This window comes from Mytilus edulis, chromosome 13 (genome assembly GCF_963676685.1).
Source record: "Mytilus edulis chromosome 13, xbMytEdul2.2, whole genome shotgun sequence".
Taxonomy (NCBI): Eukaryota; Metazoa; Mollusca; class Bivalvia; order Mytilida; family Mytilidae; genus Mytilus; species Mytilus edulis.
Window position 1 is genome coordinate 68,933,653 of NC_092356.1, and position 24,759 is coordinate 68,958,411.

Sequence of the window (24,759 nt, forward strand, 5' to 3'; positions counted from 1 at the left end):
GGGTGATCTCAGGTGCTCCGGAAGGGTAAGCAGAAATTGCTCCACATGTGGCACCCGTCGTGTTGATCAATGCTCGACCATCCCTACAACCGAGATCTAGTCGAGATCAGGCTGATATCGAGTATAGTTGATTTGGTCTTGTTAGTCGAGTGAAGATCGTGTAGAGTTCGTGGATTGGTCGGAATTATCTAATATTTGATCAATTAGGGGTAGGGTTGGGTCGTGATGGAGTCTTGAAGGGTCGAGTTAAGGTCATGTACATTCGGATAGCAGTCTGATATGAGTCGTAAACAGGCCCGATCAAAAATTTGGTTACGCTTGGTCGTGGAAATTTGAACAATCGGGATCATCGAGTTGATCTGATCGGCAGTGTGAAATGGTGCGTCGTGTGTTTAGTGGAGAAGCAGCATGTTACAGTATTTGGTTTGATTCTGTCTGATTTCTAACCCACGATCTTCTCGTAACGAATACGCTACAATGAAGAGACCACAGAAAACAACAAGAACTAATTTTGTTTATTAACATTGGCTGGAATACCAATTCACTAGACTCTTTTTATGAATAAAAAAGTCAAAATTGTCTACCGAAATGCGTATACTATTGGTTTCTATATACCGGTTTTGTATACTCAAACTCAGCATACCAAATAATTAAAACAATAATAACATAAATTTGATGGATTTAATTTTGTCTATAAGTGTTATGATCGATGAAGAAACATAAACATAACATATTAATGTACATACATGATTGATTGATTATTGTTTGCTTTACGTTCAGTGGCAAACATGTCACGCATCTTGAAACCATTTAGATACAAAAGATGGACTTGTGAGTTTGTACAAGAATTTGTAAATGTGCTATAACTGTCTTTTTGTGTAACTTTAAGTTGCAACCTTATTTATAAAAAGGACAAGTATGATAAAAAGTATTTGGAATAAAAAAAATGAATAAATAAAAAAAAGCACAATGAAAACAAACATTTGTGTCAATAGTTTAAAATCTTTAAGTCCAAATCTGTTTCACATTATATCAATATATGAAATACGTTAATCATAATCATATTCTTCATTCAATTTTAGCGTAAAATCAACAATCCATTATATAAAAAACGTGATAAACATTCTTTCTTTATGTAAAAATATTTTATACAAAACTAGCTTAAAACGGGAGATAACTCTAAATGGACATTACTCTTGTAACAACCCTTGTCACGTGAGGACATGGTTACAAATCAAATCAGACTACAAAGTTATTTCTCAGTCTTTGAATGCGTCAAAAATTCCCTTCTGAACTTTTCTGCTTTCTTCAGTGTCGGTTCAGGTAAAAACAACACAGAGCAACGACAACTAGAACACAACTAGGAAGCAATCTTGATGAGACACCAGTGGCTGCTGAGTCTATTATTGTATCCGACTTCATCATCACCCAGTACGTATTGTAATTTTCAACGGCAGTTGTACTGAAATAAAAACAAACAAATTCTGACATGTATTTTTACAATTCAACTAGCTTGATAATACGGACTCTTTTATGAGCATTTCCGGTTATAAGAACCATTTAACTACCGGGTACATTTTTATACAATTAGCTATAAAATGATGTAACATATCACTGCAGTGCCAATGTAACGATACGCATTGATGTGTCAGATATACGCCACTTCAACGTAAAGATCGTCACTCGGATGTGGCAGGTAGATGCTATTCCAGTATCAATAAGCACTGGCGTTGCAGATAAACGCCATTATAATGTATTAACCATAAAACAAACTGAGGTGTCAGATTTACACCATCCAATGTATCGGTAAACACTGACGCGTCAGTTATAACCCGTTCAATGTAGCGATAATCGCTGACGTGTCAGCCATATACACAATCCAATGTAACGATAAACATTGACGCGTAAGTTATACACCATCCAATGTAACGATAAACATTGACGCGTTAGTTATACAACATCCAATGTAACGATAAACACTGACGCGTCAGTTATACACAATCCAATGTAACGATAAACACTGACGCGTCAGTTGTACACCATTCAATGTAGCCATAATCACTGAGGTGTCAGATATATATAATCCAATGGAACGATAAACACTGACGTGTGACTGTTATGTATACACCATATTAATGTAATTGTAAGCACTAACGTTTCAATTATACACCATTCACTGAAGTGCCAGATATAAGCCATTCTAATGCAACAACGTTTGTAACGTTCAATTTGATTGGATAACGTCACTTTCTTACATGACATCAATTGACAATTGATGCTATCGGATGTACGCGCAAGCGCAGACGGCACATGGCAGATTTTAAATACATGTTTTAACGTTGTTTTCTGTCAGTTTCATTGGAATGGAGATAACAATATTGTATTTTAAGCTCTGACGGCATCAATTTGGGATTTGATGGTCGCAAATACCCGTTTACTGTCTCCGCTAACGCGTCGCCAGTAAACTTAATTTGCGACCATCAAATCCCCAATTGATGCCGTCGGAGCTTAAAATACAATACAGTTATCTCCTAATTCCAATGTAACGATAAACACTGACGCGTCAGGTATACACCATACAATGCAACGACTAGCACTTACTTGTCAGTTACTATTACACGCCATTTCAATCAAACATTGCAGTTTCATTTTGACCTTGTACTTTGGTGTACGTGTGAAGATGATGTTTGAAAAGTGCAAACGTGTGTATTTTCGAACTATTTCAATGGCAGAGAAAATGTTCAGACTGTCAACAAATCGCTAGTCTGAATAGATGTTTGATTAGTGTTGCACTATATGTATTCTTTAAAAAATATACTTACAAGATTGTAATATTTCCCTGTGATGTTTGTGGGGCTGTAAATTGAAAAGTAACGCTGTCTTTATCCGAGGCTTCTGTGTGTGTAACGGCATCTCTCTGTTGATAGTAAGTATGTTATTCACGTTAATGGTGTGGTTTTAAATAATCATACATGTATGACATATTTAATAACAGGTTGTACAAAGTTTCCCGACTAAAGTACGAAATAGTTCGTATGACTTTGGCCAAAGACTGCGGAACAGGGGACAGGATAACAAATGTTGACACTCTAAAAGTCATAAATTAAACCATTTAAGTTATAAAGATGAAGAGCCGTTAGTGATGTTGGGCTATTTTTTGCTCTTATGGATGGTTTGTTGTCTCCTTGACACATTAAACGATTCCGTTCGCAATCGTATATCGACTATGTAACACATCTGTGTTTTTTTTTTATCGCTTTTTATCTTTTGCCATGCCATTTGTCTTTTGCCATGGCATTATCAGTTTGTTCATACTTATGTGTTTGAAAACCAGTCCTCTTTGCATCTTGTGCCTCTCTTCACATGGCAAACGTAGATGTCGAAAATCAAACAAGGGCTGTATTTTGTAACTATAACGGCCACCATTACTAACACAGTTATTGACTACATGTTTTTTGTAAAGTTTTATTAACTTGTTGTTTTAAATTTTGGTGAGACATTTTTTATTGACTGTTTATTGATTGTTTGGTGCTTAGGGTCCAATGACAAATAAATCAGGACGAGAACAAATATATAATGAATGCAATAGTTAGGACCTGCAAAAGTGAAAGTCCGGGATGAAAATTCGGTAAATTTTGACCATTGGTATATGAATGAATATTGGATGAAGACAAACATTTGCCATGCAACATGCCACCTATATAGCTATATATACGGACTCAAATTAACTTACTTCCTGTTTATATTATTAAGATGTGGTTAAAAAAATAAGATAGATGTGTAAGTGACAATAAAACAATATCTAAAATGTGAAATGTCTCAAATTGTCACGTTTCTCAAATTAAAAGTGCATATGATTGATCACGTGGTCATAGATCCGGGATGTAAAATATATGTCATTAAATATGAGATGTATATTTTGAATTGTGTGACAGGTGTTGGAGTCATACATAAGTTGTTAACCTTGCTTAAGCCTTGTCCTAGATCTTTGGTTGATATTTGTCTTAAGGGTGGTCTTAGCATACAACAGTAACATGTATATCTTCATATAAACTTAAGGTTTCTAATACTTGTTGAATTAAGTGACCTAGGAACTTCAAATGATAATTTCTTAATTATTTGAAAATGCTGAATTGCATCTCGGATACTTCCGACATTACTCGTTACCTGTTTGTATGCAAATTTATCGTTTGTATTTTAATTTCCCTTGATTGGTTGATAGAAATATCTGTTCACTTCTGGCAAATTTCATATATTATTATTTCAATTAGGTTACTGGTCAATTCAACAAGTTTAGAGTGCGCTTCTTTCTAACAAAAGTAGAAAAAAAATACATTGTTTAATCAGTGTTTACTGACCATGTTTGAACTTTCAATAATGCTTGCACATGTTGCTGGTAAACACACTTTTTGACAAATGTAGAAACAAATACATATAGAAACAAATGTAGCGTTTGTACTAACAAACGATGAACGACAAACTGTAGACACATTTCTAGCGATAGCATAGTTTGTCAAAGTTTACGTAAACTTTGCAAACGTATGAGAGAAACAAAAGACCAAAACGGCATGTGCGCGCTTAGTCGTTTGCATCGTCTGTGTTATAAAGAAATGCATCTCGATTTATACAACCTCCAGCCCATTTGTTTTTGTATTACTTGAATATTTTTTAATCCTGCAGTTAGTCAAATATTGTACAAATAACAGGTATACCAATAATCTTTTGCTTTATGTGTACTTGTACAAATAAAGTCTCCTGTTACCCCACTTCCGTGTTGAGCAAACGGTAATATAAATAGTTCTGTTTCCAGACTAGTTCATTTAGGGGTCCTCTTCGCGGTCCGCGTTTCAACTTTGAGAAATCAGACAAAGATTAATATTTTAATAACTAAATGTTCAAGTATTGGGAGTAATTTCAGGATAAACGGAATATATGTTCATTGTCGACACATATAAATTGTATTTGTACTCGCTGCGAAACAGGAGAAAAGCTCAGCAGAGCCTCGCTTTTCGTCATGTTTCTAAAGCTCATACATATACAAATCAAATTTATATTTTCCGACAACATACATATATTGTATCTGTACATGCGTTATACCTTATTAAATCGAATATATTAGTCATTTTCAAATAATCCAGATTGATGAATTTGATGTCTGTTTCGGAAGTGACTGGTGCATTTATATATTTGGGAAGTTTTTATAATTAATATGGACTTTTAATTATATGAAAAATATTCATGACATATATATGATGGCAAATGCTCAGGCCTTGCAGTCATAAAACTTTCGAGTCAGTTTTTTGTACTCGTACTCGAAAATCAACCAATGAAAATGCTGGATTTCATGTTTCGAGCATGATTTTTGTGCTCCAAGCACTGAGCAAAGTTTTATGACTTTAACCCCAGGTATGCAAAAATATGATAATCATTACTTATGTGCTGAGTTTCGTTTTACAACATCGAAATGGGAGTGGAGGGAAGTACTGTTCTAGTGTGTTGGTCTAGTACAAAGAGTGGAGGGAAGTCCTGTTCTAGTGTGTTGGTCCAGTACAAAGAGTGGAGGGAAGTCCTGTTCTAGTGTGTTGGTCCAGTACAAAGAGTGGAGGGAAGTCCTGTTCTAGTGTGTTGGTCCAGTACAAAGAGTGGAGGGAAGTCCTGTTCTAGTGTGTTGGTCCAGTACAAAGAGTGGAGGGAAGTCCTGTTCTAGTGTGTTGGTCCAGTACAAAGAGTGGAGGGAAGTCCTGTTCTAGTGTGTTGGTCTAGTACAAAGAGTGGAGGGAAGTCCTGTTCTAGTGTGTTGGTCCAGTACAAAGAGTGGAGGGAAGTACTGTTCTAGTGTGTTGGTCCAGTACAAAGAGTGGAGGAAAGTCCTGTTCTAGTGTGTTGGTCCAGTACAAAGAGTGGAGGGAAGTACTGTTCTAGTGTGTTGGTCCAGTACAAAGAGTGGAGGGAAGTACTGTTCTAGTGTGTTGGTCTAGTACAAAGAGTGGAGGGAAGTCCTGTTCTAGTGTGTTGGTCCAGTACAAAGAGTGGAGGGAAGTCCTGTTCTGGTGTGTTAGTCTAGGGATTCAAACCTAAAGCACGTCAACATTGTTCGAATCTAAAAAGCATAGAATATTTGTCCCTAAGCGTATAACCCATCTATCTATAAAAAAGAAGATGTGGTATGATTGCCAATGAGACATCTCTCCACAAGAGACCGAAATGACAGAGAAATTAACAACTAAAGGTCATCGTACGGCCTTCAACAATGACAAGGCCATATCTATCTATCATTTTTTGTTGTTTTCATGGATTAATGTTCATTCGATGTCTTCAATTATTCATTTAAATACAATCAATACTATTATTACAATGTATAACTTCATTTATAAAGTAACTTACTGGGCTATCACACTGCAGATATTTGGAATTCGCTATAAGGTTAAAACCAGCTATTTTTTTCCCGGCTTGATTCCTGGCCTGCATCAGATATCCCCTGAACTGATTTGAAGCAGTTTTTTGTAGTGTTACTTAAAAAAAAGAACACATACAATTGTTACATCAAGTAATTAGCTACATTGTAGATAATATTTTTTGTTTTTTTTTGTTTACCGATACAGCTGTAGTTTTTTTTTAATTTTGTTTGAAATTTTTCACATTTTGACACGACTGGACCTATACAGCTGACTATAATACTGTATTCCTATTGCTCATTACTGATAAAATTATCTAGAAAAAAAATATCTAGAAAAAAACTTTGTATAAAGTACGATGACCTTCAGTTGCTTTAAATCCACTTTATTTTGTGCTCTACAAATTTCTTTTCATTTTTGTCTCATTGCAATCATACCACAACACATTATGTCATAGCATAGCTAATGGCCCGAGAACAAAGTTAAATCGTAGTGCATTTTATTTAGAAGATAAATTCAAATTAAAAAAAGACACTTGCTCTATCTCAAAAAGATTTTAACAGTAAAGTTTACTACTATTGGGACAAATAATGTCAAAAATTATAGAAAAGTCTACCAGCTCTAACTTCTATGTTGAGGGGGGTCTAAATTTCAGTTTGACAGTTTCAAACATACTATTTTTTTACTTTTGTTTTTGACTAGACCAAATCATAACTTAACATAAAGATTCTGCACCAAACATTTTAAAACATGTAATTTCATCACCTTACTTAATATTTCATGCATGAAATATCAAGAAATAAATTAGGAAAGTGTAAAAAACAAAAATGTAAGTTATACACTGTTTACATTAGGGAATAAATCACATGGAGCATCTTAAAAGTTTCGCATTTGTATAAAATCAATTTAATACAGTTCAATATATTGAATTAGTAAGATAAGTATTTATATACTACGCTGTTTTATACAAGCACTGTCAAGTTCGTGTTTTTAATATCAAGTTTGACTTCTTAGACTAAATGAATGATATATCGGAACTCGATGTAAATTATATGTACCCTAATTGATATTTAATAGGATTTTTTTGTTTAGCTAATGTTGTCCGATTGACACACATATCTTGCTATGCGGCATAGAGTTTGCTCATTATTGAAGGCTGTACGATGACTTATGGTTAGTACGTCATTTTAACTCTTGTGGATAGACAGATGTCTATGGAAGCCGGCCAGTGTCAGGGTGGTCCTGGAGTTTTATTTTTAGGTCGTTATAAAGTCATAGCTAACTTGTTATAACGACTTAACTTACTTGTGAAAACGACTTAGCTAAGTTGTTATAACGATTATCTAAGTTGTTATAACGAGTTAGATAAGTTAAGTCGTTTTAACGACTTAAAAATAAAAACTCAATCCTGACACTTACTGGCTTCCGAAGGTGTCTCATTGCCAATCATAATACATCTCCTAATTATCTATAATATTACAAATTCGATAAAACTAGTTTAAACTTCAAGTTACAATTAAGGATGATTTTTGAATAAGTGTGCTGTTGTACATTGTAAATAGCATCCAAACTTATGTAAAGATTAGACTTTTAAAAATCCCTCTTTTCCAACATGTAAAACGTTGATTATACCTGAGATAGTGTCTCCTCCAGTATACTTGGTTTTGCCTACTACCACTCGGTAAGGCGCAGGACTAGTCTGTGCAGTACCTGCATGTCCTGGCGTCATATTGTCACATGATGATTGCAACGCTCCGGATTTTTTCCCATGTACATTAGAACAATACAGTAAAATAACAACACACTGTAGATAAATCATTCCCATTTTTGAATCTTTTTTTGAGGAAGGAATCTACAAGAAAAACGGTTTGAATAAAAATAGTGTCACTCAAAGGAGGAGCTCACCCAAAACATATAACAGCTCTTCATTGTTTTCGATACATACACAAACTTGGCTCTCAAAGATTTGGCTTTGAACATTACAGATGAAGAGTAGTTTTTTGTCTGTTTGTGTTGTTCTTTTTCGTTGTTTATTTTTGACTTGCGAGGTGAGTGTCCCAGGCTCTAGTATCCTTCGCAGCTCTTGTAAAACATACTTCGGATTCATAATATTTTTAAGAAGTAGTTTTGTTTTTTGTTTTTAGCTCAATACAATGTTTGTAGTTAGTTTGTGTTTGTGCAACTCACGAATTGTCATTAACGGTGTATTCAGGATAAAATAAGATAGCAATGCAAGGAGCCGCCACAAACAAAGGTCATAAAGACATCCGATAAAACCTTGGCCGAAAGAAAAAAAAACATCCATTACAAATCAAATGCTGTTAATTCTTTTGCGGAAATCTATGGTGTGTATCTTTCACAATTTGTACTGTTTCTTGATGCATGATTGATTGAACCTTGTTGTTTAACACTACCATTATGACTATTGCCTATATCGAGAGAGTTAGTTACAATTTGTAATTGAGATGGAGACGAGAGTGTCTGGATATAACGACGATCAGTTTCTATTGGGAGCGGAAGCTAGAATGACCAGAGAACAACCGACCTTTACTAGGTAAACTGATGATCCTTGACAATTAAGATTGGAGTTGAAAACACCTGACAGGATTTAACTTGCAACGTTCTTCAATATTTATAGGTTATTTACTAGTATATACCAATGTAATGTAAACTAACTACTTACATCTCTCGTCACCGAGACCCCCTTTTCTAAAAATCTGAAAGGTAGCCTTTTAAAATAAAAAAACTGCAAATAGATCATGACTTAAGGGTTAAATATTCTCTAAGGCAATGAGAAATGTCAATGCTTTAGAAATTGGTTTGCTTAAATTGATAGCCTGTTATCTCCCTTTACTCAGCTTTTAGTGTACATATAAAGCGGTTTATATAGTGATAACAATATCATTGACTAAAGAAAGCTTTAAAAACAATGGACGAATCCGTAAAATAATTGATAATTTGTCAGACCTAAATAACGGTGCTAATCTATGTATTCAACTTCAAAATTTTTCACACTGAAATCAACTTAAAATTGTGACTAATGAAAGACTCACCTAAAGTGCAAAAAGACAGTCACTCCAGAAAAATGAAACCTTGTTTATTGTCAAAATCCAGTAAAAATACTTGTACTATATGTAAACGGAACAAAATGTCAATTAAATATATTTTGTATAACAATATCAATGAAAAGATCAGTAGGTTGACGATGTTCGTGTACATAAAGACAAAATGACCGGAGGGAAGAAAATATGATCAGTATATCGTTAAATAATATCATTACTGGTGTATACCATTCTTTGTGTGAGTGTACTATGGTACATGTATAGCAATGTTTTAGGGCTTAGATTTGTCTAACATTTAAATTTTGATATCAATTTAGCTGGGTTTTTCATTCCGTCAAATGTGAATTTCTTTAGGTGCGAGAATGCTCTGGTAAAACATGGATTTTATTACGTACTGCATAGATATAAGAAGATGTGGTATAAATGTCTATGAGATAACTCTCTACCCAAGTCATACCTTGTACATGCTTATAATTGTGTAAAATAACTAATTTTAAAAACGAAATTAGTCAGTCAATTCTGTTACTTTCTTATATATTTAAGGAGATGTGGTGTAACTGACAATGATACAACCATTAACCAGCTCCAGAGATCAAATAAAATGAATATAATTTGTTTGTAAAGGTGCTTACTAGAAAGAAGGTTTATTGACAGGATGACTGTCGACGGATAAGGGTAGGCATATGGGTCATTTTCAAAAAATGTCGAATTTTGAAATTGAAAAATTTATTAAAAGTTACTTATTCAAACAACCCTCTACATAAGCAAATCAAAACAAACAGTACGTTAAGAACAACATATTAAAAGATGCATTCTTAATGATGTCATACAAGAATATCTTGAAACATTTTTTGATCGGTGGTACAATATTTTGTCTATCCTGTTACCATTTTCAAAAGAAATTTTGGGTTATTAAGAAAAAGTTTAGATAAAATGTTAAGCTTGTTTTACGTTACCAATTAGATGGTTTTCAAGAGAATAAACTTCTATATATATTCATTCTGTAAAATAATAGATTATTTGCCAATTTTCTAGGTTGTACAGAAAAATGGCTCTAAAAATTGGTTTTCAAAGGTTGTAAAAATTACCAACAGTAATGCAAGTCTAGTAAGATAGCAATTTATATTGTTCGGCCTTTTTTCACCCTTTCAAATAAACCCAACATCAAGTAAATCCCTCATAAGTTAATTTACTTTTCTCTTTATTTCGTTGGTAACAGGAACGTACGTTTCTGATATATCACTATATATATAAAAGTCTATCCTGTTACCTTTTTGTCTATCCTGTTACCAATATCAGTATTGCACCTGCAAATGCTTAATTGGGAAGATTAAGACGTTATAACCTTAAGATGAGTTCAAACAATGAAATATTTCATTCGTTTTCCACCTACATGTTAAGATAAAAAAATTAACGACGTTTTTGTCTTAATTGTCTATCCTGTTACTGTAACCATAGCAACAATAGTAACAGGATAGACATAACAGGATAGACAAATTTCTTCGTTTTTGATTGCTGTTGTGAAATAACTACTCCCTTTGGTGAAGTGATTATGGTTTTCTATTGTGAATTTGGTTTCCAACACGTTATTGCACTTTTTACAACCATACTGTTAGTGTAATTAATCAAAATGGTTGGTAACAGCATGGACATAAAAAAAAGTACGCTCTATTTTTTTCACTAAATGTCTTGAATTTCTTTTCTCTACACTGTCGTTCAAGAAACGAGGCGTTTAAATGTAAAGATTAATTTGCACTGACTGATTCAATATTCATAGGGATAATAATTTAACAACTGATTTAAGTAGCGGTAACAGGATAGACATGAACCTTCTGTACACTGATTGAATTTAATTTGTAGATAATCTGTTACATACAATGATAAAGAAGCTACGATTTTTCTTTAGAATTATAATTAACGTTCTTAAAAAGTCCCTTTTGCAGATATCAAGGCGATCAGAAAATCGGAAAAAAATCATTTGAAATGTGTTTTTCTGACAATGTACGCACACAAATACCCCCAAAATCGGACTTAAATGCAGTTTAATCTTATCAAAATAGATGTAAGGTGTGTTTATTATTGATGTTCTGAATCACAAATCCGACAAGCTTTCATTTAAACCATTACAACTGAAATTTCCATAAGAAATAAAAATTTTAGCATGGGTGTACTGAAAATTCGACATTTTTTTTTAAATGACCCATATATGGTCCGGACAGGCAAAATCTTCATTGTGCATTTAACAGTAAACAGTAAATTATGCATCGGTTTATGACTTTCTATGTTGTGTTTTGTATACACTGGTGTATGACTTTTTTTTTGCCATGGCATTGTCACATTATCTTTGACATGAATCTGAATGTTCTTTTGCCAACAATAGCAATTAAACGAATATGTTAATATCGGATATGTTCCTTACGTCGTAACTACAATCCCCTTCCCTTTCATGTTACCATAAGCAATTAAACGAAAAAGAAACCCACCAAATATGACAGAAACGAACCAACACCCCAACTGAACTACAGGCTTCTAGGCGAAAGGTTGACCAGAAAGCTCAAAGGCGGAAACTTCATGTATGCATCCTATATAATAGTACTTTTTTCTGAATAATTTTACTGATTTACGCCACCACTATAATGGCCTTAGAACACATTATGGTATACGTTATCAACATTTAACGGATAAAGGTTAGTTTACTTTATTATACTTCACTAGATGTAATTTTGTACTTGTAATTATATTCATTTGACATAAATTATTTAAAAAAAAAATATCGCTGAAATTATTAAGATAAATTTACAGAAAAAAAAATGACAATAAAGAAATTCAATAACATGGGACAATATATACTAATATTATTAATTCGTATATTTTAACAAATTTGATTCGTTTAGGGATAGTCACATGTTAAACTATATTTTCGAAGGTAGAGAGAAAACGGCGGATAGCAAAAAGCATATTGACCGGGAAAAAGCATATCGCACGGTTATTTTTAGAATATCTAAAAACCGATATACTTTGTGACGTCATGTAATGAATTTCAGGATATTGTTAAACGTTTTGAAACACATGACATCTGTGATCGATTATTTGACGAAAAAAATCTTCAAATACATAAGATGTCCAAAAAAAGAAGTAAATGAAATAACAACTAATATGTTGTTATTGTCAAGGAGACAATGTAATATCTATAAAATCCCAACAAACCTAAATGACGATTTTGATACAAATATGGTCGGAAATTAATAATATAACAAATATAGCCTTTGTATGAGGTCAATACAGGATATATCGACCCAAAGAAGTATATCGACCTCGGACTTCGTCCTCAGTCAATATACTTCTTTCAGGTCAATATATCCTTGTATCGACCTCATACAAAGGCTATATTTGTATAATATCATGAATACTTTTAGAGAAAGACAGTTGAAAGAGAGGGCGGTCAAGTTTTTTTCCCTGTTCATTCTTATACCGTGTAAGTATATTTTTCATGTTCAACAATTTAATGGCACTAACTTTCAATAAAAAAAAAATCTTTTTCCCTTCCATGACCAAATTCTTAATATCATTATTTTTAGAAAGAAACAATAACCCATCTTGTTCAATGTTTAATGTTCAGTCTCTAATTTGAAATTATAATGTAAATATTATTTTTGAAATAATTTTAAAGGTTAATATTATAATACTTACATTTCGTTGCATCCAAGCTAAATTATAATACATGTATGCTTTCACAAATCCCATGTGATAATTAGGATTTAGGTGTTTCACGGTTGGGGAAATAATGCATAATGAGTTGCAAGTAAAATTGTAGTCACGAATTATATTGAATATGCTAATGTCTAAAATAGACGTTCTTTCTACTGTGGTAAATAAAGCGTGATTCACCTAGGTGATGGAATCTGAATCATATTCTTTTTTAGTGTGAACTATGTTTAACATATTATAGTGTATTGATCATCAAAATAAACAGGTACACCTTTTTGTTTGTCATGTTCAAATAGGATACTATTTTACATTGTACATGTTACATTAAAAACAGAAACATAAGCTACACTCAACTTCTGATATCAACTTTTTAACAATGTTTTAAGAAGAAACACACTGTAAGACCTGTGACACAATCTATTAAAATTTTCGACGGTAGTCTAAACTATTTGCTATCGTTTTCATGCTGGACCACTAAAACACGTCTCTAAATCATAAACACAAACTGTAGAATTTTTTTTGTACATAAATTAGGCCGTTAGTTTTCTCGTTCGAATTGTTTTACATTTGTCATTTCAGGGCCTTTTATAATTGACAATGTGGTATGGAACTTGCTCATTGTTGAAGGCCGTACAGTGACCTGTTTTTGTTATAATTTATGTGTCATTTGGTCTCTTGTGAAGAGTTGTCTGCTTGACAATTAATCCACATCTTTTTTTTTTTTTTTTTTTTTTTATATATACACAACTTTTTCAAATCACACTTGATGAACTGTGTGACATTTTAAATTTGTGTCGCTGAGTGTAACTCTTACGAATGATAACTGAGATACATTATAGTTCGAAACGCACCAATACGTCAGGAAAATATCGCACGTAGCTGCAGCTGCTGGTTCAAAACTCCCACTAATTAAAAATTACACTTTTGTATCCTCAATCTAATTAAAAAACAATCTCAAATCTCGACGGGTTTTTAATTAAATTGATGTATCCTTACAGGTTCAATGAAGTGTATAATATTATCGAAAGCGTAAATTGATATGTACAGTATTTGAAAGAGAAGACTACGTTTTAGCTAAAGGTTGCACTTTATAAATACAACTGCTTCTCAAACCACGCCCCCTTTGGAGAGATTTTGAATATTCGTAGCGTAGATAATTAATTTTATTTACATACTGATTTTCAGTTCTGATTTGTAGGTTGTATCTCATAGAGACATAAGTTGGGAATGTAACCAGTAAATATACATGTGAATATTGTTTATATCAAAATCTATGGTAACCGTACAGTCGAGATAGGGTAGTTAAGAAATTTAGTGTTAGTTTATACTCTTAGAAGTTTGAGGCATTTAAATGTTGAAAATATGCACAGCCCTATGTTTTGACCTTTGAAAAAAATAGTAGTGCATATGAACTTTCAGTTCTAGGACTGATTTGATTTTTTTCAAAACTTCATAGTAAAAGTCGTACAGTTTTAGTCGTAAAGTAAGTTCCTATGGGAATATGCATTGTCAATATTTACAGAAATGCAACCTATATGATTGACTCGACAGACTCGCATTGAAGATCCCTTTCCTACTACAAAAGTAAGATGCAATACGAAAGATCGACAAAACTTCATTAGTTATTTCTGTGTAATATCTTTTAAGCAACACCTGTATATTGAGAACATGTCTTCCAGTTGTGGCGATATCCCAGATTAAGAGCTTGTGTTTTCTATCATGATTTCCTGAATAAAAGGTTGCAGCTTACAAGGCAGCTTTTGGTCGTCATGAAGTATTATCCGAGTGACCATGAATACTGTCTAATTGTTGTAATGACACTCATCTTGGCCTCGTTTCCTCGTTTCCTAAATTTTAACTTGAATCGGTTTTAGAGAAATTTATCGAATTTACACTAAGCATGAACTATATACAAAGGATGCCACATGTAGAGTAGGATACATTTCGATGTATCTGAGATTCATAATCCTCAGATTTTGATGGAGCTCGTATAGTAGCGGAAAAATAACGATGAGATGTTTTTGTAGCATTTAGAAGCTGGATATTGAACAAATCACTCGTATGCATTATTGAAAGCCGATGAATTCTTTAGTAATGTCTCTCCATTGCCTAATCTTTACATGTATACTTCTAGAGGATGATTTTTTGTATTGCATCATTCTAGATAGTTAGTTGGTTGTTTACGCTCACTGATGATAGGGTTTATAAGTAGACTATTAATTAAACAGGACACCACAACAATAGTTTAAACAAAATACGCAAAGAAATAAGCTTTATATGTTTTAAAGGCACGTGATGCAAATGTCAGGTCAGTCAGAATATGTAATGTCCCGTTTTACAAGTCAATATTCGTAATGAATTAAAAAAGTTATTTGTCAACGCGTATTTATATATTAAGTGACATATTCTTATACACATGAGTTTGTATTCGTTTACTTGGTATTTTTCTATAAAATCAAATCTGTAAACAAATAATCAAACTAGATAACCATAAAAAATAATGACATTCTTATAATATATATTCTTTGGTATAATGAAGATAAACGTAAACAAACAATATTTCATGATATAATGTCCATGTTTCCACATCACGTATAACATTTCTGTCATTTTACTGTTCCAAAGGTGTCAACAGAAACAATCCCTGCCTCATTGTAAGAGAAGTTGATACCAATTAAAACTTCGCGTTCACTGAAGTAAAATAAGTTAACATCATCTTATAACGAAGGGCAGTACGGTGACATATAGTTGTTTTAAATTTCAGTGTCATTTGGTCTCTAGTGGAGAATTGTGTCGTTGACAATCAAACATAGGCTGTCAGTTTTCTCAATTGAATTGTTTCATATTTTTCATGTCGGAGCTTTTTATAGCCAATAATACGGATTGTTAGTTTTTCATTGTTTTAGGCCAAACGGTAGCCTTTAATTGCTGACATCCACTTCATTTGAACTTGATGAATAGCTGTCTCAGTGGCAATCGGACCATGTACTAGTAATCTCCTTTCGTACACCACAGATTCTTATTTATATTTGACTTATCTCCCCTTTTACCTATATAAAATATCGACGAATGGAAATGAATTCATGTCTCATACTTGACTGATTAGTAAAATGATGTCGCTACATTGTACTTCATTAAACAGTCCAAAGATTCAAATTCAAGTCAATGAATGTTTGCTTGGACAAAAGATTAAAAAAAAAATCAGATTAATCTATTATATATTTAGGCAGCACAAACAAAAATTGTTTCAACCACAATCAGACGACCTTCAATGAATGTCTTAAAGACAAGTTGAACCCTCAAGTTTATGAATGAATAAGTGTTATTTCTCAATAGTTATGATTTTACTGTTTCATGATTTTTACATTATAATTATTATCTAAAAACATTCCTTAATTGCAATGTACACCTTTGATTAGTTTTTTGTGATCTATAGCTTCAACAAACTATTTTATAGATTTTTATTTAAAACCTGATCAGTAAAATTGTGTCGCTTCTTCATAAACAATTTCAAATTAGACATGGAAAGGCACCTGCTTAGGAGCTAATTCCATTAAAAAAACCTACATGTTACTAACAAAAAATGAATTATGCGTTAAAGGCGTGTTTTTGTCCTTGTATTTCATATGATAAATTGTATGCTCCCCCCCCCCCCCCCCCCAAAAAAAAAAAAATTCCTAACAACACAATTGATGTTATAACAAACTAGAGTTCGCATCATAATCGGGCTAAATAGTGACCTTAAACAGGTCATTATTTCAAGCCTTGAAGTTATTTTTATTGTAACTAGTTAACGCCTGGGTATTTATTTAAAATAATGACATATCGTCCCAAAAGGACATAACTCCATATATGTATATACGTTCTGGACAGATACTAGACGAGGCTTATGCACACTTATAATAACTGGGTTTATCCTCCACATTGTGTACAAAGTCGAGGAATCTGAATCATGTGTTGTTGTTTGTTTGTATATCTATTCGGATGGCTTTGATATTCGTGATCGGTTGTTTTACCGTCCACCCCATTTTGTAATTTTTGATTTGTCAGTACAAATGTATTATATATGTCTTTTTGACATTTTATTATATTTTGTTTATTGATATTGCCAATAACGTAACACTATTTGAATATTAAATGCTACAGAAAACGAGGTATGTACAGTAAGATATATCGAATTAATTAATTTGTCAGGACTTTGACAGTTTTTATCCATTCTTTTGATGTGTATGAGCTTTTGATTTTGCCATTTGATTAGGGACTTTCCGTTTTAATTTCCTCGGAGTTCAGTATTTTTGTGATTTTACTTTTTACAATAACTACTTTTTACTGTTCCATTATTATGATATATGTTATCATGCACTGCAATATCATAACTGGTTTTATATGCATTGTATTATTATTATTATTATTATTATTATTATTATTATTATTATTATTATTATTATTATTATTATTATTATTATTATTATTATTATTATTATTATTATTATTATTATTATTATTATTATTATTATTATTATTATTATTATTATTATTGAAGGGAAAGAAATATGATAAAACGATAACATGTTTAAAAACAACTTCTTATTTAATGTATTTAATACTGTCAATTTTATCCAGAGGTATGACAGCACACATATTTGTCAACATTTATTAGAGGATTAATAGTTGATATAAAACAGACCTTGATATTTATTGTTACCTGTAAACAATGATTAGATAAGTTCATTATCTGATCATAAAGCGGAAGATAGATAAAAACGAACAGTACCCGTTTCACACGTGATATTTGTCAAGCCATAAAAAATAAAAATATATTATTCATTTAATTAAAAGGTATAAAAAAAAATAATGAACTACTCGCCTTTAGTCTATATACCATATTATAAATCTAGACAGAGGTTGTTAAGTTTTTGTGTGAATGAGCAACACTATGAGTAAGTTTCCTGCTGTGTAACAGTGGTTGTTGTTCATTGTCTTTCTGTAAATTGGTGTTTGTATTTTCCTGGGGATTGGAATGAATATCAGCACTATCAGTAGATACTTTTTTATGATTGTTCAAGGGAATCAAATTATCTAAACTAAACGAACGTACAGTGTTATCACAAACACAAAATAAAATGAAATTCCAAAAAGCTTGAGCACTATCTCCATATGATTGAAGAAACAATAATGCCACTTTGAATTTTTCAACATGCGCGTTTTTTATATGATTGCCATCCTCAATAATATCTATGACAAATCTTATCGTTCCCCATACCCTGAGACAATAAAGGATCAACCAAGTGAAACAAAAAAGTTCGTCCTCTCTACGAAGTCCGTTGCTGACTTGATTCCAAAGATATGAATTGTGGCGTCCTCTCTGAAATGAAATATAAAAAAATCATTTTGAATGTATATGAGTTTGATTGTGGATATTTTTTATTTCAAAGTATATCATATTATGCCTTTTATTGAACAGTTATATGTTCTACTAAATACTGGCCCGATTCATATTGATTCCTTGAATAGAATATTGAACGACTTCTATAAAATCAATAGTTTTAATTTTATGGTGACTGTCATAAAAGTGAGTGGTTTAGCGCTATAAAACCAGGTTCAATCCAATCCACCGTTTACTACATTTGCAAATGACTGTACCAAGTCAGGAATATGACCGTTGTCCATTCGTTTGATGTGTTTTATCCTTTGATTTTGCCATTTGATTAAGGACTTTCCGTTTTGAATTTGCGTCGGAGTTCAGTATTTTTTTTATTCAACTGTTTACTATACTTTGCAGAGCTCGTTCTAAGATTTAATGTTTTGAAGCCTTATAAACGCGATTTGAAAATGATTGGTTTTGAACATGAAAATATATTTAAATACAGATATAGAAAGATGTGGTATGAGTGCCAACAGGACAACTCTCCATCTTAGTAATAATGTATAAAAGTAAACCATTATATGTCAAGGTACGGCCTTTAACACGGATCCTTGGCTCCCACCGAACAGCAAGCTATAAAAGGCCCCCAAAATAACTAAAGTAAAATTATTCAAACTGAAAACAAACGATCTAATCTACATAAAAAACAAGAAACGAGTACCACGTATGAACTACACAAACAGACGGCAAGCACTGTACATGCCTTTTTTTTGCAGCACATTAAACTAAGTTCATTGTGATATATGGAGTAAGGTACATATTATAGCTTGCAAGGTGTACTCGATCGACAGCATTACGTCATTTATATGTGTTTTACATATAACATGTCATTGTTAAACAATGCAGTAATAAAACAAGGCAATATATCTTTAGTAGCCACCATGACAATTCACCTTCTATTATTTTTAGCTTTTCAAAATTTAGACGTTATGGTTACCTTGACCAGAAATCGTATTTATAGAAAATAAGTCTTCACCAAGTATGCCGCAAAACAAAAAATCCTTATAATCAAATATGGTAATCATTGAAATCAAAAACCGAACGCCTTCTTAAATAATCATAGCGTTTGCACGTTAATAAGTCGTAACCTCAGTTTTATAAATACTGGTATACGTTTCTACATATATTGATTGATTGATTTGTTTTTAACGTCATGTTCCATACTATAGTGCTATTTTATGGAGGTCAGATTTTAATTGTGGAAAATGACGGAGTTCCTGGAAAGAACCACCAACCTTCAAAGAAAAGGGAGACATAACAATTCAGTAATGCCAATAGCCGAGCAAAACGAATGGAAAACATGATTTACTGACATACCTTTAAAAATGTTCTTATTTTTAATGATGTATATAGCGAGGCTGTAATCAGGTAAGTGAGTATTTCCCAGCCTTTTCCTGTAAGTAACATCCAATGTAGGCCGTACTTGTCTGCAAATGTTTTATCAAGCCAACACCACACTCCGTTTAAAGCAAAGCCATTATTTCCGAGAACTCCATAAAGTAATGCTACTGATGTTATAACTCCTGTAAACATTTTAGGTAAAACATGTATTCATTTATATAGATAAACTATCATTGCCTTATTTGCCACAACTCTTAATAAGGGGAACGACTAGACAATAAAACAAGATATAAATTCTTTGTATAAGACATTCAAGAATGTTAAGTCTGAGATACCGGTATTTTATGCTTCATTCGGTATTTTTTTCAAATATGTTTTGTTTCTACCAAGTCAGTTACAAGACAACTACAAACTTAAGGTGGTTATCAAATAATAAGATACAAACACTGATCCATCATCCAAATTCTGAACGATGAAAAGATTTGTTTCGGAGTAGAGATGGGTTTAATCTAACCTCAATCTAACGCAAAAACTCTTTTATACTGATTTTAAGAGCAAACCATCATAATACGGAATCATTTACAGAATTATGATTTAATGATATCTTACTTTCGTTGCTATATGAAATTTTTTATTTTGGCATAAAGTTGCAATAGATAGTTTTCGAAAAAAATAGTATTTTGTCTCATAGTTATTATTTTAAGAGAAGTTGTTGTCACTCAATATCATGCCTTTAACACGTCAATCAATAGGTCGTTTATTTAACGCAAAAGCTTTCTACATCATCTAATACAAAATTATATTATATCGTTTGTTTTCTCGTTTGAATTGTTTTACATTGTCTTATCGGGGCATTTTATAGCTCACTTTGCGGTATGGGCTTTGCTCATTGTTGAAGGCCGTACGGTGACCTATAGTTGTTAATTTCTGTGTCATTTAGATATTTTGTGGATAGTTGTCTCTTTGGCAATTATACCACATCTTCTTTTTTATATTGCAGGATGATCACAAAAAAAAGATACCATCTGTACACAGGCAAAATTTGCTCACATAAATTTCACGTGAATCTCACATGAAATTCACATGAAAAATTTCACGTGAGATTCACCTCAATCGAGCTTATACATGAAACTCACGTGAAAATTTTCATGTGAATTTCACGTGAATTGAGATTCACATGAATCTGATGTGAAATTTTTCACATGAATTTCACGTGAAATTTACAAAAAAAAAAATTGATATTTTCCATGATTTTAACTAAATTTGAAAATTAAGATGTTATTTGAAATACTCTTTTTTTAAATTTCATGTGAATTTCACATGAAAAAAATTTACGTGATTTTAATGTGAAATTCACATGAGTTTCACATGAGATTCACATGAAACTCACAAAAACTTGTTTTCACGTGAGTTTCATGTATAAGCTCGTTTGAGGTGAAATTCATGTGAATTTCACGTGAGATTCACATGAATTTAAATTCATGTGAAATTGATGTGAGTGAAATTTGCCTGTGTATATCGTATTTTCTGGAAAATTAAGATTTGACATTTAATATAAGCAACAGGACTAATGATTGATATTTTGGTAATACGTTCTACCAATCTATTTTAAACTGGACAGTTAATATAGATAATGTTCGGTTAAGAATTGGTTATACAATGGATATAGAAGAATAGCCTCAGTTGACCCCATAATCAAGGCAAACCGAAATATCTTGAAACTGTCCCAAACTACCGTTGTACAAAGTACTAAACGTTAAGTACTAAAATATAATCCTGGTAACGTTGATAACTAATTATATATGTTAGTATGATATGATCCCACATTAAGTGTATTTCAGTAATGTAGTTGTTTTCGTTTGTTGCTGTATACCATATTTGTTTTTCGTTTACCATTTAATATATAAATTAAGTTTTAAATATGCCATTTCGGGATCTTTAATAGCTGGCTATGCGATATAGACTCTGATCATTGTTGAAAGCCGTACGGCTAACATATGACTGTTATTAGTTTATGTCATTTGGTCTTTTGTGGAGAATTGTCCCATTGACAATCATACCACATATTTATATTTTTTTCTTTGAAAGTGTTACTCTCGGTATTGACGCAGAAAATATTAAGATTTGAAAACATACCTGGAAGTCCCCATGCTATACAGTGCAACCAAAGACGTTGTGATCTAGACACCTGTAGATCGGTCGAAAACCAAACGCAATGGAATAAATAAAGTGCTATAAATGTTGTCCAAAAGAAAGATGACATACTTGAAAATGTTGTTAAAAAACTTTGAGCTTTGCAAAATATATCCGATGTATCGGAGTTTTTCATACCAATGGTGTACCATCTTAAACTGGATATCTCATAACCTAAAGCAGTCAACATGTCAGCAACAGTTAAAGCAACTAACATGGCACGAACTTGATTTTGTGTTGCAGGAATATATCGGTATGACAAGATTATTATAATTCCTCCTACTAGTGACATAGAAGAACTTACTGTAGTAATACGAGCCGATATTGTCAGATCAAATACATCAAAAGTAGTTTGATTCATTTTTATGAAAACGTTTTATAGCCATAGACACAGTATGTTGTTTGATATTCCAAATTAAACTGAGAGCATAGGTATAAACCACCAAATTAAAATGAAGTGCAACGAACCTTTCGACGTTTCATCCAAAGCAGTTCAGATAATGAAGTAATTTTATCAAATGTTTTTATTAATAGAGATCAACTCATACTTCATTTGATGTCAACACATATGTGTAGATCACCTATATGTAAACCAGGGAACACTAGATAACATTATGCACACTTCCTCATTTGATAACATTTTGTTTGGACATATTTCATATGAATACAAAGACAGGAGGATTAACTATAGGAGTAATTAAATTCCGACAGTTTGTTAAAATGTTTTACAAACACAAAAGTCGATGTTTCTATCATTTATTAGGAATTTTAGTTTTTCGTTAAATCATAGCTTTTTATATTGTTGAGGATTATTGTGTGTAAATCTGAGATATTTCTGGAATGAAACGTTGTTTCGAGTCAAGGAGCATTCATGTATGTCAGTGTTTATATAACGAAAATACATGCACGATGTTTGATGTAACTGTTGGTGGACGTTTCGTCCCTGAGTGTATCACCAGCCAAGTAGTCAACACTTCGGTGTTGACATGAATATTAATAATCTGGTCATTTTTATAAATTTTATGTTTACAACACTTTGATTTTTTTCGAAAAACTAAGGATTTCTTATCCCAGGCATAGATTACCTTAGCCGTATTTGGCACAACTTTTTGGAATTTTGGATCCTCAATGCTCTTCAACTTTGTACTTGTTTGGCTTTATAAATATTTTGATATTCGCGTCACTGATGAGTCATATGTAGACGAAACGCGCGTCTGGCGTACTAAATTATATTCCTGGTACTTTTGATAACTATTACATGTATTAGATATTTTTTAAGTATATAATTTAAACGTTTATTGCAAAGTACTGTGTACATAGTTTATGGTATGATACAGAGAATAAACAAAAGAGGTTGAACATACTAACCAAAAAAATAAAGAACTTCAAAGGAAATTCAAAACGAGAATTCTTTATAAATTTCAAATAACAAGAGCTCAAAAACATAAAACAAATGGAAAACAACTGTCATATTCATGACTTGTAACAGGCATTTCCTTATGAAGAAAATGGTGGATTAAACCTAACTGTATAGCTTGCTAAACCTCTCACGTGTATAACAGTTGTATTTAATTTCAAACATTTCAGAGCAATACAAACACATGTGACATAGGGATTTTGAAAATAAGTTACTTAATGTATCTTTATTTATCACAAAGGAAATGTTTGTCATCCATCATGTAAATGTAAGAGTACAATCGCATCATCTAATGATGATCTCTGGGGGTTGTGATTCAAAAGGAAAATAGAGCTATGACTATATCTCAAGATGTGTTTAAAAGACAATAACAATCAAAACCAAGGAGTAAAAAGACTCACAAAACCATTTGACATTTACATCAACACGAACTCCGCTAAAAACCGGGAGTGAAGTCATGTGCTCCGGAAGGGTTAGCATTTCCTGCACCGTATACGGCAACCGTCGTGTTATTTCTTTGTTCAGTTCGGTAATAATTGAAGGTTATTATGACTGAGGAAGAATATCAAATATGATTGCTGACTTTTTTCTATATCATAAGCCTTAGGAGTTTTAGCTTCACAAAAGGTGATCAAAAAGGTAAGTCAAACTATAACATTAAAAATCGTTTTCAGTTTTTCTGTAGTCCGGTTTCAATTTGTGATGGCAATTTATTGATTTTTACAAAGCACAGTTTTTAGAGATCTATAGCGGCATACACGTAAGACTTTTGAAATGGACACTTCTATCCTTGAATGAATGTAATAGAGGAACGCGAATTCCATTTCTTGTTTTTTTTAGATAAGATACATCAATCTGTCTTGATATGAACTATCAATACCCGGTTTCTTATCAAGCAATTTATCTAATGTAAAACAAATATAAAAAAATGGACTTGATAATATGTTCTTCTATAGTGACACAATATATGTCATTTTACTCAGTACCTATCAATAATTGATCAACACAATGTTTCTTTATAGGAATTATCCGTTAAACACCACGACGTATGTTTACTAAAAATTGTACCTAGATAAGATCATTGGTTATCTTTGTCAGTCTGGTGCAATTGTTCAAATAATTTTGAAATGTCAAAATTCTAAGGATTTTCTACCCAAGGAATACATTCCTGCAGATGTAGTTAAAACAGTATGGAATATCCTCTCCTGAATGCTCTTC

The 24,759-nt window shown here is 32.4% G+C and overlaps 2 protein-coding genes across 3 annotated transcripts; both read right to left on the bottom strand.

Moving 5' to 3' along the window:
* Positions 1–667: 667 nt before the first annotated feature.
* LOC139501194 (putative defense protein 3) lies at positions 668–13,278 on the bottom strand. 2 transcript variants are annotated; one of them, XM_071290187.1, is made up of 6 exons: positions 13,148–13,255; positions 9,449–9,523; positions 8,028–8,247; positions 6,385–6,512; positions 2,823–2,917; positions 668–1,462 (listed from the first exon to the last, which is right to left on the bottom strand). In XM_071290187.1, exons 3-6 carry the CDS (start codon positions 8,218–8,220, stop codon positions 1,309–1,311), a joined length of 570 nt encoding a protein of 189 aa, XP_071146288.1. In that variant the 5' UTR covers positions 8,221–8,247; positions 9,449–9,523; positions 13,148–13,255; the 3' UTR covers positions 668–1,308. The 2 variants fall into 2 exon arrangements, with proteins under 2 accessions (XP_071146288.1, XP_071146287.1); XM_071290186.1 differs by lacking the exon at positions 9,449–9,523 and having other exon boundaries at positions 13,148–13,278.
* A 4,565-nt stretch (positions 13,279–17,843) lies between these two features.
* LOC139501196 (G-protein coupled receptor 157-like) lies at positions 17,844–22,561 on the bottom strand. The gene is made up of 3 exons (XM_071290188.1): positions 22,068–22,561; positions 19,908–20,113; positions 17,844–18,530 (listed from the first exon to the last, which is right to left on the bottom strand). Exons 1-3 carry the CDS (start codon positions 22,483–22,485, stop codon positions 18,060–18,062), a joined length of 1,095 nt encoding a protein of 364 aa, XP_071146289.1. The 5' UTR covers positions 22,486–22,561; the 3' UTR covers positions 17,844–18,059.
* Positions 22,562–24,759: the final 2,198 nt, after the last annotated feature.

Coding starts and splice junctions, on each gene's coding strand:
- LOC139501194 (XM_071290186.1), bottom strand. CDS start 13,201: ATGGGATTTGTGAAAGCATACATGTATTATAATTTAGCTTGGATGCAA. Junction 8,248..13,147: donor TAGCTTGGATGCAACGAAAT/GTAAGTATTATA, acceptor TTTTTCTTGTAG/ATTCCTTCCTCAAAAAAAGA. Junction 6,513..8,027: donor TGGAGGAGACACTATCTCAG/GTATAATCAACG, acceptor CTTTTTTTTAAG/TAACACTACAAAAAACTGCT.
- LOC139501196 (XM_071290188.1), bottom strand. CDS start 22,485: ATGAATCAAACTACTTTTGATGTATTTGATCTGACAATATCGGCTCGT. Junction 20,114..22,067: donor TATAGCATGGGGACTTCCAG/GTATGTTTTCAA, acceptor AAATGTTTACAG/GAGTTATAACATCAGTAGCA. Junction 18,531..19,907: donor AAATAAGAACATTTTTAAAG/GTATGTCAGTAA, acceptor ATTTCATTTCAG/AGAGGACGCCACAATTCATA.